This window comes from Nymphaea colorata, chromosome 11 (genome assembly GCF_008831285.2).
Source record: "Nymphaea colorata isolate Beijing-Zhang1983 chromosome 11, ASM883128v2, whole genome shotgun sequence".
Taxonomy (NCBI): Eukaryota; Viridiplantae; Streptophyta; class Magnoliopsida; order Nymphaeales; family Nymphaeaceae; genus Nymphaea; species Nymphaea colorata.
Window position 1 is genome coordinate 3,020,651 of NC_045148.1, and position 14,830 is coordinate 3,035,480.

Below are 14,830 nucleotides of genomic sequence, written 5' to 3' on the forward strand. Positions count from 1 at the left end.
CCCAAGCTTGGATCAGAGTCCAGTCCAGCCCGACCCCCATGCGAAGACACTGGCTAGCCATGTCATACCCCGACTTTTAACCCCCAAATTTGTTTTCTTTCAACATAACTCGCCGGGGTGCGATGATACAACAAAATTAATGGAGCTATGCAAATCAAATAACAGTGGGGCGAATAATTCATTTTTGCATCAAAATCAGTTCACACAAAATGACTTGACATTTATCAATGACACTCATGAAAAAAGTGCCCCCAAAACAAAACATCGATGTCTAAACCACCTACTTCAAGATGTGGATACCAACATTCAACAAGTCAATATGTTCCTCCATAGAAATGACCATCCATATTTTGATTATTTCTCAACAAATTTCACATGGTTCCACCACTACACAAGTGTGTACTGGATCATATAGGAATCAGGCACATGTTAAGGAGAGCTCATCCTTGACATTATGGTGGAGAAAAGGAACCTGATTTATTCAAATGAACTGGAGCCAGAGACAAATTCTCTGGAGAAACACTTCAAGGACAAAACATGTTAAACACAAAGGAACTGAATTCTTCTTCAAAACCCAAAATGATGAAACACGCCTATACTTCTCATCTTTTCCATCAAAGAAGGTTTATATTCACTCAAAAAATATTAATTATATTTATAATGCATAAAACATTTGAACAAATGGACACTGTGACTGTTGTCACTTCATAAAGTGAAAAAGGTAAAAGCTCAGAATTCTAAGGAAAGGTCTGACACTAATTTGGGCTCACATTCATGACACAGAAATCAAACACTCTCTATCTGCATTGACAACATTGATCATCAATTACTAAAGAAACCAAATAACTGATGAGGTGAAAGGAACAACTATGAAAAACATTGAAACTGAAGTAGCATGCTCGTTAAATATAGAGCATGCTCGTTAAATATAGAGCATGAAGAAAATCAGGTACACATACTTATTCTCTAGAATTTTTTGTTTTCAATATATACAAGCTTGCCAATAGAGAAAAATATGCAACATTAGTTGTAGCACAATAATGATAACAAAATAACATCAAAAAAATCAACTTACAGGATCCGTAAGTTTTGAAGATCCCAAATATCAGCAGGAAAAGTACCAGACATCATATTATTTCTCAAAACCCTGTATGAAATAGGAAATCCAAGTTTACATTATTTTTACTTCTAACCAATCGATGTCAGACAAAAGAGATTGATAGTCATGAATACTTACAGTGTCTTTAACGACTTCATATTTTTGATGAATGACAAAGAAGAACTACCATTTGATAATTCACTTATCCGCCTACGTGATTTTATGAGAAGCATGAATTAGGAGAAAGATAACATTATGAGCAACAAAATCACACCAGAGGGACTCACAGGTCAGCCATTGAAGTCAAATTTGAAAAGCTAGAAGGTATTGGACCTTCGAAAGAATTCCCTTGCAGCCTCCTGCAGTGACTTATGGAGATGTCAAAAGCATCTGGTATCACTTCAACAAACATCAAAGTAATCATTCTTATTTCAAGTTTCTTCTTGTGAACTCAACAAATGAAGCATAAACCAGACTTATGCTGCTGGTAAATTATCTTCAAAGGACCACTATTAATGTAGGAATTCAGCTACATTAAAATGGATAATGGCTTATGTGAATTCATATAAAGTTACACATATTTGTGAATGTTGTATGCCAGGCACATATCCCACAGGAATATGAGAGTTGTCAACCAAATGATGGACCTCTCAATCAATATGAATGAATAGTTAACTAAGAGTGCGACATGTACTTGTTAGAATCTGTGTAAATACTTAAATATTTACCCTGTGCATATACATGTTAATTTGTGTGTGTGTTTAGTCCTTTATATATTTATTATTTTATGATATACATACTGGTTAGATTATTTAGTCTATATAGGTTAGTATACAAAGTCGTTTTCATTTAGCATTTCTTGTGCTTTTTTCTGTTCTTTTCCCGTTTCGATTTTGAAATTTGTTGTAATGGTCAAATTTAGTCCTTGACCATATTTGGCCCTAAATGGAGTCAATTGGCCTCAGCCAGTCATCAGTGCAGCTCATTTGTCTATATATTGAGGAACTATTCCTTTTTGAGGCTTATGCTTTTCTAAGAATTATATTTCAATAGTAGGTTTCATTTTGTATGTTTTTGTATCATAGAAAACCCTCGACACGACGAGAAAACCACAATGTTGGAGATGATTCCGGCGCTCACCAGCTTCCGGTCACTCTCTTCCTTAATTTTCATTAACACTCCAAAATAGGGTTACATAGGTTACTTAGATAAGACTCAACATGGACTGCGGAATGGATAGTGTCTAGACCTGGACCTAGACAAACATAACACGTCAACACTCCCCCTCAACTTGGGCATACAGGTCAAACATGCCCAACTTGGGTACATTTTTCTAAAATGAAGTAGATGGCAAGGCGTTGGTCAGTGCAGCTGTCTGATCTTCGGACTTCATATAGGGTAGGACAAGCTCTTTAGCATCAATTCTCTCTTGAATGAAATAACGGTCAATCTCCACATGCTTTGTTCTATCATGTAACACCGATTGTTGACCAAGTTAACTGCAGACTTCTTACCACAGTACATCTTCATTGCACCCTCAGTTTTGATTTTGATGTCAGCCAATAGCACTTTCAACCACAACAGTTCATGCAATCTCATGGCCATAGCCCTATATTCAGCCTCAGCATTGGAGCGGGAGCAAACGTCTTGTCTCTTACTTCTCCACACCACGAGATTTCCTCTCAAGTAAATACAGTAATCTGAGGTGAATCTTCTAGTATCCACACATCTTGCCTAGTCAGCATCTAAATAACCTTCAATCTCAAGACAGTCTACTTAACATACAAGAGACCCTTGCCAGGACTCCTCTTTAAGTAACATGAAATCCTGTCAGCTGCCATTAAGTAAACATTTGTTGGTGCATGCATAAATTGGCTCGTCACATTCACAACAAGGATAATATCAGGTCTAGTAAGATGGGATAAATCAACTTCCCAACAAGACATTGATATCTTCCCTTGGCTTATTCACAAAGGGGCTCCCCATCTCTAAGGCTAAGTTTGTTTTCAGCATCTATGGGAGTAGAAGCAGGTCTACACCCAAGTGTTTCGGTCACCTTTAATAAATCTAGAATGTACTTTCTTTAATTTAACACAAGGCTTGCGTCTAACAAATTCAATGCCAAGAAAATATTTTAACTTTCTAAGGTCCTTGAGATCAAACTCGATAGTCAACAGTTTCTTTCACTTCATTATTTCATCTTCATCATTACTAGTGACAATCATATCATCAACATATACCAACATAAGAGTTATCAGTGTTCCTTTCTCTTTACAAAGAGAGTGTGATCCTCATTCCCTTAATGATATTCATATTGTCTCATTACAAGTCTAAGTCGTACAAACCCCGCCCTGAGAGATTGCTTGAGTCCATACAAGGCTTTCTTCAACCTGCAGCATTTTCCAAGTTCTTCATAATCTGGAGGCATGCACATATATACTTCCTAGAAAAATGTCCTTAACATCTAGTTGGTACATCTTTTTACGACTGCTAAGGAGATGATAACTCTAATAGTTTTCATCTTTACAACAGGAGTAGATGTTTCCAAGTAGTCAGTCCCATATTCCTCAAAATGGGGTTGTTGAATGAAAGAATCAGCAGTTGCTACATGTCACCAGAGCTCTTCTGTTCCAAAGACATCTTCCAAAGAAGTATTGGGGGGGATGTTGAGCTAACCAGTGCACATTTGATTAACTGTATGCCTAGTCATGTGTTGAATGGATGTACGTCTCATTCTATTTTAGCAGGGAGTCATGAACATTTTTCTCTCCCACCTCGGGTTTTTGGTTGTCTGTTCTATCCACAATCACAGTCCCAATATCAAAAAACTTGACCGCAGGTCGATTAAGTGTGTGTTGCTTGGTTATTCTCCTACTCAAAAAGGATATAAGTGTCTAGACCCTTCCACTGGTCGTGTACATGTAACCACAAACGTCTCCTTCCTAGAACATGTTTCCTATTTTGGTGAGAATTCTCTTAAGGGGGAGAGGTCCAAAAAAAGGGAAGAATATTCTCAAAATCAAGAGATTCAGTTTGCAAACTTTCTGAGAGTACAAAAAGGAATTTACAGAATTTCTGAAGCACAAAAAGGATGATGATTGCTCAACTGGAAATGAGGAGGATCGTGATTGCTTGTTTAGGCAGGTTTATTCCAAGAGAAGATCGATTGTCACTGAGCTAGTTGGTGAATTGACTGGTGATATTGATCCCAATCCTAATCTCACACCTTCCTTGGATGACCCAAGGCGTGGCCGTGAGATGTCAATTGAGGGTAGGCAAACATAAGCTGAAATTGAAGAGTTACCCATTGCTCTCAGAAAGGGTATAAGGTCATGTAGTCAACACCATATTGGTGATTTCATATATATTCTAAATTGAGCAAGAACTACAAATGTTTCATATTTTCTCTTTCTATAGCTATGATTCCCAGGACTGTTACTGAGGCTCGGAGTAATCCAAAATGGGTTCATGCGATGCAAGAAAAAATGGAAGCATTGAAGAAAAATAGAACATGGGAGATGGTAAATGTCCCTCAAACGGCCCATCTTGTAGGATCCAAGTGGGTCTACACCATCAAATATAAGTCAAACGGAAGTGTGGAAAGGTACAAAGCTCGTTTGGTTGTCAAGGGGTTTAGTTAGAAATATATGATTAACTGCTTGGAAACATTGCTCATGTTGCAAAGATGAAATCTGTTAGAATTATCCTCTCCTTAACAGTCGTAAAGGAGTGGAAGATTTACCAACTAAATGTTAAGAACGCTTTCCTAAATGGAGACCTCGAAAAGGAAGTATATATGTGCATGCCTCCAGGATATGAGGAACTTGGAAAATGCTGCAGGTTGAAGAAAGCCTTGTATGGGCTCAAGCAATCCCCCCAGGCATGGTTTGAACGACTCAGACTTGTGTTGAGTCGACATGGATATCATCAAGGGTATGGAGATCACACTCTCTTCGTAAAGAGAAATAAGCACAAGGTGACTCTTATGTTGGTATATGTTGATGATATGATTGTCATAGGTAATGATGAAGATGAAATAACGAAGTTAAAGAAACTATTGGCTATCGAGTTTGACCTCAAGGGCCTTGGCAAGTTGAAATATTTTCTTTGCATTGAAATTGCTAGGTCAGGCACAACTGTCGTGTCAAATCAAAGAAAGTACCATCTAGATTTATTAAAGGAGACTGAGAAACTTGGATGTAGACCTGCTTCTATTCCTATAGATGTTGGACACAAACATAGCTTCAGAGATGGAGAGCCCCTTTGTGAAGAAGCCAATGGAACAACGTCATATTGGGAAGTTGATTTATCTCACTCTTACTAGACCTGATATTACCTTTGTTGTGAATGTGATGAGTAGTTTATGCATGCACCCGTGGATGCTCACTTATTAAAGGCACTTGATAGGATTTTATGTTACTCGAAGAGGAGCCCTGATAAGGGTCGCTTGTATGTTAAGCGAGACTCTCTTGAGATCGAAGGTTATTCATATGCTGTTGGGCAAGATGTGTGGATACTAGGAGATCCACCTCAGGTTACTGTATTTACTTGGGAGGAAATCTCATGGTGTGGAGAAGTAAGAGACAGGGTTGCTCCCACTCCAGTGCTGAGGCTGAATATAGGGTTGTGGCCATGGGGGTGTCTGAGCTGCTGTGGCTGAAAGTGATATTGGCAAACATCGGAATCAAAATTGAGGGACAATGAAAATGTAGTGATAACAAGCCTGCAATCAACTTGGTCAACAATTCAGTGTTATATGATAGAACGAAGCATGTGGAGATTGACCATCCTTTCATTTGGGAGAGAATTGATGCTAAAGAGTTTGTCCTTCCCTGCATGAAGTTCAAAGATCAGACAGCTAATGCACTAACCAAGGCCTTGCCATCTACTTCATTTGGGAGAAATGTATCCATGTTGGGCATGTTCGACCTGTATGCCCAACTTGGGGGGGAGTTTGACATGTTATGTATGTATGGGTCCAGGTCTGGACGCTATCTGACCCATAGTCCATGTTGAGTTCTATTTAAGTAACCTTTGTAACCCTAATTGAAAGTGTTAATGAAAATAAAGTGTCAAAGAGACTGGCAGATGGTGAGCGCCGGAATCATCTCCAACATCGTGGTTTTTTCCCTCGTGTTGAGGGGTTTCTATGTTATATTTGTGTTCTTTGTGTGTTTTACAATTCAACACTCTGTATATATCATTTCGTTATAATAAATGTAAGGGTCTAACCCCCAACAAGCTTCATTGCAACAAGGTCTTTATCCCTATATCTTCACAAGCAGTTGAACCTGTACTCATCTCATCAAAATGCTTTCCAGTTCTGGAGAATATGACAGGCTATTAAATTTAAAAGAACACCTCCTTATGGTTATTATTTGATTTCCTAGTACTGTTATGCCCTTACATGGACTTGTCACATTTCTAGCATAGATAAACCACAAATATTCATAAATTATCATAATATCAGAAGAGTTCCATTTTTTCATACAAGAGTAAATGGTGTGAAGCACATAACCATGCTTAAGTTGCTAAAGATAGAACCTGATATCAGCAAATATGAACAGGAAGTGTACTTACAACGTGGTAAGTTTTGTCCACTTGCCAATGAAATCAGGTATCTTTCCAGTGAATTGGTTGTCAAATGCCCACCTAAAAGAAAAAAATATGTGCATGATTATCATCCCACCAATGATACAAATGCTCTCTGAATGAAAGAAAAGGGGGGAGAAAATGGAACTCTTACAATGTCTGCATGTTCTGCAGTTTAATGAAAGTTGAAGGAATTGGACCACTAACTCCAGCACTATCAATGTATCTGCCACATCAAAAGATTGGTGATGAAAGAAATTTAAATGCACATGATAAATAACATAATATCTGTAACCATGAATAAATAAGACACAATGTCAACAAATGAACCTTGAAAAGTGACAAAAAAAAAAGCCTTTTCAAAAATCGTCAGACCTCTTCTTTGTAGATTTTTCAGTCAAGTTTTCCAATCTAACTGCATGCACTGACTGTAAGGACCCTAAAAATGGAACAAAAAGATGATTGGCCTTCTCTGTTAATCTCATGGTGAAAATAAAAGAGGAGTTTTGATAAAATTTATACCTGTACAGTTTCATTTTTCTCACCATATCAATTAGGAATATAACTGATTTGTGGAAAAAGCACATCCATACAGTTAAAGCTTCTATCAAGTTGCTCACTTATGACAGCTAGCTCAGACTGTTGAGTTATGGAAGACTAGCTAGAAAGATTAGACTGGGAGACAATGGACTAAAATGTATTACCAATTTGGTTTCACTTATTCAGTGTAAAAATGTGAATGTTGCATTAGTTGTAAATGGTTTTTAATAATTGCTGCTTTGGGGTGCACAGTTATGGAAGGGACATCCTTTTTACATTGCATCAACATAGGAATGCAATAACTCTTACCTCTTCAAAATGGGAATATTAATGAAGGAAACCTTTTCAGTGCTGTTTCATGAAAGCGGCCTTCTAATTCTTGCATTCTAGAGCATAATAGATAAATATCTAGTGACCCTGATCTACCAATCATAGCAAAACCATTGGAATATATATAGCCTGTATGACCCAAGGTCCAAATTTTCAAGCAGCTGATCTTTGAAAGGAAACAGTGAAAGGTTATTTCACCAGCTTAAGACTGGGCAATATGACATTTATAGTTGAAGAGATATGACGGTTGTTGAATAATATTTGTATTAGGTGGTGTTTTGAATATTTAAGAGTTTTAGGAACAACTCTTTACAAATAAATGTTCTAGTAGTGGACTAATCTTGTAATTTGTTATCTTACCCTAATTCTCATTTAACGTGAGAAAAGGGCCGACTATTGGAACAACAAACAATTTTCTCGCTCTCTCTCTTTCTCTCTCGCTCTCAAACTCTTCTCCTTTCCCTTCTTGCTTCCAGCAACATGGTATCAGAGCCCAACAATTCTTGGGACTGACACCTATTTCTCTCCCTCGTCATCTTACCCATCTTCTTCCTCTTCTTATGTTATCGTTGTGGATTTTGTGGGTAAAACTTGTGGATCGTGCATGTTGGGGCTCAATCTAGGGTTTTCTTAACAAAAGATGAAAACCCTAGATCGATGCCTTGTTGAAGTGGATGTGGTTGCAAAATAGCTAATGGTCCTTGTTGCTGGTCACTTCTACTAAGTGTGGGAACAGCAGAGTATTTTTCATTGATGCTGGTCACTTTTGCTAAGCGTGGGAACAGCAGAGTGTTCTTCCTTGTCGCTGGTAACTTCAGCTAAGCTTGGGAACATCTTCAAGTTGTGGCGTGGCGTGGATGTTAGGACTGATACATGTGAAGTTAAACAAGGCATGGAAAAGATACCTACGATAATCTGCTTCTTGTCTGCCGTGGACCAGCTCTCTATGTTATAAAGTGAAATTTTTTTTTTCAGCAGAAAGCTTCTTATCAACTGTGTTGAAGAGTGTTTCTGCAATACTAGAAAGTTGGAGAGTAGGTCTTTAAATATTTTCTTATATTTAGTGGACTAAATCTGTAATTGTTATATTGTCAACCCTAATCTCTTTTAATATGAGATTAGGGTTACGTGAATGAGATAGAAAGTTCTCTCTCTCTCTCTCTCTCTCTCTCTCTCTCTCTCGTCCCCTTCTTCCTCTAATATTCAACATGGTATCAGAGCCACAGACCTAGGGTTGTGTGATCTATGGTTTCACGCCTAGGGTTCCCTCCTTCTCTCATTTCTCTTCTCTTCCTCCGAACTAGGGTTTCACACCTAGGGTTCCTGCTGTTTACAAAACAAGCAAGTTGATTGGTTGGTTGGATAGGGGCTAATCACGTTTAACATGTAAAAATGTGATTAGCACCTTTGTGTTGTTGTTTTTGTCGTGAAGTTGCTGAAAGTTGTTGCCGTTGAAGCAGATCACGTCGCTGAAATGGTGAATCAGATCAGACCTAGCTAGAACATTACATCTAACTCAAGTGCAGCCGTGGAAGATGTTCAGGCCAAAGAACGTCGAATCTACTAGGGCAGTCTAATCTGTTTAGTCGTGTGGTGCCTGGTGGATTCCCACAGGCAAAGGTACGTCATGTTGGCAGGTTCAGTTTCTGCATCGTTAAAGTGAGACAAGTTTGAAATTGTATGGAGTAGGCAGATTTCTGGTTTCTCTCTGCATCGTTGAAGTGAGACAGTTTTTCTCCTCTGTCAAACCTGTGCTTGTTTGCTACCTACTATCAACATCTGAAAGTGTTGCCTGCTATCCACGTCTGCCAATTTGTTTTGTATTTATGTTCAACCTGATCCTTAAGTGGATCTCGTGGAGGTTACTACGGCTGTAATCAGATTTGTATGTTGACCGTGTGGGGCAGAGTCAATCTGCTGTTTGTGGATGTAATTTGACGTGAGGAGCAAAATGACCTACAGATCGTGGATGTGAAATCTATAAGTTGAGGTCTCATTAGTTGTGGACTGTTGTTGATTGTAAAGTTTTTGCTTGTGTTGCAGTCATCAGCTGAAACTATTTTATTGAGTTGCTACCTGAGTTTCTGCCTATGTTGCTGCCTGTTTTAGTGAATTTCTGATTTGATGGTTGGAGCCATAAGTGTGTTCCAGATTCTTCTGTGTTGTCGTGCCTTGATTGAAGTTGACTATTGCACCTTATACATACATATTGTGAGTACAATTCTAGTTGGAATTTTACTATGGCTAATGGTAATGTGCCTGAGGGTTCCAATAACTACAAGATGGCTGGAAATTCCTTCTAATATGCCAACACTATTGTAATAGACTCTTCCTTCTCTGTTGGTGCTCCTACCGATGACCGAGATATGATGTGGATGATAGATTTTGGCGCCTCCAGACAATGTTGTAATCAACCAATATTTTTTCATCATTAGTCAGATTCTCTCCACCACAGCATGTCAAACTGACTGATGGCAAGCTATCTCCTGTGATGGGCAGCGGTGATATTTATCTCCCACATTTAGGCACTATTACCCACGTGTTCTATGCTCCGTAGTTTCCTATTAATTTGTTATTTGTTAAACAGTTGGCTATTGATTTAAAGTGTAGAGTCATCTTTTACCCTAGTTCATGTTCTTTTCAGGACTTACTAACTAGGAAGATGATTGGTGGCGGCCATGAACATGAGGGTCTCTATTACCTGTCTGTCCCAGTAAATGTTGTTGCATCTTCATTCTCCTCGAAGCCTTCTCTTTTTCAGTGTCCACTCAAACTGGGTCATCCTTCAGTGTCCAAACTTCGTCACATGCTTCCAGGTATTATTGTATCAGAGTCCTTATGTGATGTTTGCCAGTTAGGCAAACATACATGGAGTAGCTATCCTTCGAGTCAAGAACCATCTAGTCAAAGTCCATTTGATCTCATTCGTGTGGATGTGTGGGGTCCTAGTCGGGTTCCTTTTCACTCTCGTTTTCGGTATTATCTTGTTTTGGTTGATGATTTTACTCGAGTCAGTTGGGTATTCTTGTTACGGGAAAGATCTGAAGTCATATGTATTCTTCCTAAATTTGTCAAGGAAATAAAAACTCAATTTGGTTTCATTATCAAAAATATTCACACTGATAATGCTCTTGAATTCAAATCTTCCGTTCTACTTCAATTTTATGTCAATCATGGAGTTCGACCTCAATATATTTGTCCATACACATCCCAACAAAATGGTGTTGTCGAACGCAAACATCGGCAACTCCTAAATGTGGCACGTACTGTATACCTACTTTTGGGGGATGCTATTCTTACCGCATGTTATATCATTAACAGATTACCCTCGTCAGCCATCCAAGAACGTATTCTCATTCAACTTTTATATCTAAGTCGACCACTATTTCATATACCTCCCAAAGTATTTGGATGCACTTGTTTTGCACACATCCTAGGCCCAGACAAAAACAAATTTGCTGCCCAAGCCATCAAATGTGTATTTATTGGATACTCTGCCAATCAAAAATGATAAAGTGCTTTGATCCCCAGACCAAGAAAGAGATTATCAGTGCGGATGTTACATTTTTTGAGTCTCGTCCTTATTTTTCCCCTTCGAGTCCTCCTCCGTCTGAGATGCCTATACATGTTCCTCTTCCTATTCCACCATTGTCACTTGAGTCATTCCCGCCATCTCAACCTATGTCACATGAACGTTTCCCTGATCTTCCATTGGTTTACACTCGTCGTCTTGGTCCCTCTCCCAACCGCCCACCAGTGTCTTCCCAAGAGGTAAGCTCCACTGATCAGACTGATTCAGATTTAAATGATGAACACTATACAAATGATCTCTCTATTGCTATTTGTAAGGGCAAGCGACAGTGCACACTACACCCGATTTCTAATTCTATCTCTACTGATCATTTGAGTACAAGTTTGGTGCAGTTTGATCGAGCTCTGTCTAGTCACATGATCCCTTCTTCTCACCATCAATCCCTATTAGATTCACAGTGGCGGCATGCCATGCAGGAGGAAATGGATGCTCTTATCTCTCAAGAGACTTGGGAATTGGTGGATCCACGAGGGACTGTGATGTGGTTGGCTCCAAGTGGGTGTTCACCATCAAGTATCATTCTGATGGTTCAGTTGAACGGTTCAAGGCACGTCTTATTGCTAAAGGATATACACAGACTTATGGTGTCAACTTCTTTGAGACTTTTTCTCCCGTGGCTCGATTGGGCTCTTTCGACTTATTATATCTCTTGCTGCCCAGCGACAATGGCCTTTATTTCAACTGGACCTGAAAAATGTTTTTCTATATAGAGATCTTTCTAAAACTGTCTACATGCAGCAACCACCTAGTTTTGAGCGACAGGGAGAGTGTTCCAAGGTATGCAAATTAAAGAAGGCTATTTATGAGCTTAAACAAAGTCTCAATGCATGGTTTCATAAGCTATCTGAGGTCTTATTTAAATGTGGCTTTCGTCGATCTGATTATGTTCATTCTATTAAAGCTTAACAGAGAGCCAATTTCTCTGCTTTTGGTGATTATTGGTGTTGACTTGATCCAGTTTGTACATGTTTATCATGTAGCGTTGAAAAAAGATTGCAATACTTTCAGTCTGGAGTGCTAGAAAATATTAAAGAAGGAGAATTAGGCACAGGCGCAGAACTATCTTACTTCAAGAGATAATGGCATCAAGATTTGATCTTTAGGTCAATTAGGGCAACCATTTTTACTAAAATTTCCAGTTTCGACTTTTTCATTTTCAATAAGAAAGTTTTATCTTTCAAAGTTTCCCTAGTCTAGCGACTGATCAAAACCTAAAATGTAAATCTGAATTCTCATCAAACTTATGATTTGTGAAGAATTTCATGAAAAAACAACTGTTCTGACATATATGTGGTTCATTGTTGTTGGTTGAGAAACAAGAAGCCACCAACAGAAACAAGATTTAGACTTTTTGTTATTTTTCTCAATAAATCTAAAATCAATGAAGTCTCCAAATCTTGGATTACTTTTTGATTCACATAGCTGTTTTAGAAGAGTTGGGTTTCAACCAAATTGTACAAATAATAAACCCAAAATGAAAATAAAATTGATAACCAATTTTACTCTTGTGCACATGAAATTGCAAATCTCAGAGAAAAACTTACAGCTCCTGCAGATTAAGTAAGTTCCCGAGTTCAGACGGTAGGCTGCCAGAAAAACTGTTTGGGCCAAGTCTCCTGAAAATTCAATGCAAAACTTCAATAACCACATTCATTTGCCTTAGGGAAGATTTGAAACTTAGGTTCAAATTTTTTAGAAATAAATGAAAATATATTTAAGTTTTCCAAGTTCCTTTGGAACTGTCCCAGAGAGGGAATTAATACTAAAAGCTCTGGCAATAATCAAGAAAATGAAAGGATCACAAGAAATTTCCAGATAAATGGTAAAAGCAAAAAAGAAAAAAGAAAAACAGATCAAACTATCAGAACTCAGAACTATCGAAGAATTGAGTCACAAACTATACAGGGACTGCATGGACGTTAAATTCCCAATCGATGGAGACAACGTCCCTGTTAACATATTCTGACCCAGATTCCTGCAAAGCATGAAACACACATTATGGCTGATGGCGATGCGTTAGCAACTAAATGGATGATAAATCAGCGAAAATAAGAGTAATATACAGATAACTCAGGGCAGTAAGGTTCCACAGGGCTTCCGGTATACTGCTATTCACACTCTCACCGAAAACTTTCCTGCAAAAGGAGAGGAAATGAATGACTACATAATATAAGATGTAAAACCTATAAATCAAAACCTTATATTTACAAATCAATTGCCACTGAAAGTTACTCAATTCCGCCAGATATCGAGTACTTGGAAATCAAAATGTGTGTATGAGTTGTGCATCAGAGAGAGAGAGAGAGAGAGAGAGAGAGAGAGAGAGAGAGAGAGAGAGACAATTTAGTTATACGGCAAATGGTGCCGTTATTAACGCTGCAGTTACACTTGATTGCATAGTTGCCCAGCCCGCTCTCTATGTCAGTGGAATCGACGGCAGTCCCGGTGCATGGTTCGGTTAGATTCCACGAAGCAGAGGATTGAAGACTCCATTGTCGTGATATGCTTCTAAAAGCACTAGCTGTTCATCCCAAAAGTACTTAGCTTGTTAGTATCATCTTTTCAAACGTCTAGCAACGGAAAAGAAGAAAGCGTTTCTCACATAAGAAATGGAGAATTAGATTAGGTGTTAACTGGAACGAGATCGATTTGTAGAGCTAGAACAGCAAAATAGAATCTACCCAGTTGCTTATCCACAAATTCGGCAAATAAAAAGCTTTTAGTTGAAGAGATGGGGGGTGAATCAAATGGAAACATCAGAGCCCCAAATTTTTTGGAATGTGGTAACTGTTCTTTGCTTTTCCTACTAAAACTAGGTAAAAGAGTTCAACGATAATGCAGATGAAGAACAATCAAAGGAGAGCAATTTCTCATCATTTAAGCAACAAGATGAAGATTACCATCAGCTGGGTCAGTGCTCGTGGTAGCTTGAGCTTGGACACCCTTGCCAACCAACACAAAGCAGACAAAACCGTGAAATGTTAAAAGAAACAAAATCCGCAGAGACCAACCAAAATTAAACACCTCCATTGACAAGGGTTCTGTTATCTCCGGCTTATGCACAGCTCTCCAACGCAAAACTTCTCAAAATCCGCAGAAGGTTCTGAGATCAACGCCTATCTCCAGGGAGATGTTTTGGGTACAACTTTCTTTTTCCTGTCATTATATGCTGTCAACTGGGCGGAGCGGAGGAAAAGTCAGCAAGGATGAGAGGGGGGCAATGAACTTTGTTATATAATATTACAGTTACAATATGCAAGCTTTTCTTGAGAATATCATTTTTTTTCGCTTCTTCAAATTCATTTGCTGCGATTTCATGGCCGCCACAAGGCCGCCAATAATGCAGGCAGAGATGGCGGTGGGGCCAGGATGTTGCTTGGCAGAAAAGAACGACTCAGTCGGTTTGCTCAATACATTACCAGCCGTCGTTTTATGAATACCGACGTTTTAGATTTTAGGACCTCGTTTTTAAGGATTCAACATTTTGCAGTCATCACCCTTTCAATGTCAATGAATCGGACTTTTTCTATTTTGAATATGAACAAGTTTATATTAGATTTGGCATTAGAGACATGAGTTGGATGAGCATAAGCACTTGGAAATCTAATAGCAAGCTAGCTCGAAGTTTTTGTGTAGATATAATGAGTAGGAAGATTATTTTATTTTATAGTTCAGAA

The 14,830-nt window shown here is 38.5% G+C and overlaps 1 protein-coding gene across 1 annotated transcript in view; it reads right to left on the reverse strand.

The window, feature by feature from the left end:
* Positions 1–14,430, reverse strand: part of LOC116264030 (probable LRR receptor-like serine/threonine-protein kinase At1g56140) — a 46,572-nt gene extending 32,142 nt beyond the window's left edge. The window contains exons 1-10 of the mRNA XM_031643933.2: positions 14,054–14,430; positions 13,494–13,674; positions 13,217–13,288; positions 13,057–13,128; positions 12,698–12,769; positions 6,846–6,917; positions 6,680–6,751; positions 1,387–1,458; positions 1,238–1,309; positions 1,076–1,147 (exon numbers count right to left, since the gene is read on the reverse strand). Coding sequence (XP_031499793.1) covers positions 1,076–1,147; positions 1,238–1,309; positions 1,387–1,458; positions 6,680–6,751; positions 6,846–6,917; positions 12,698–12,769; positions 13,057–13,128; positions 13,217–13,288; positions 13,494–13,674; positions 14,054–14,183 — 887 coding nt within the window. The 5' untranslated portion in view covers positions 14,184–14,430. The remainder of the gene's footprint in view (positions 1–1,075; positions 1,148–1,237; positions 1,310–1,386; positions 1,459–6,679; positions 6,752–6,845; positions 6,918–12,697; positions 12,770–13,056; positions 13,129–13,216; positions 13,289–13,493; positions 13,675–14,053) is intronic.
* Between the last annotated feature and the right edge of the window lie 400 nt (positions 14,431–14,830).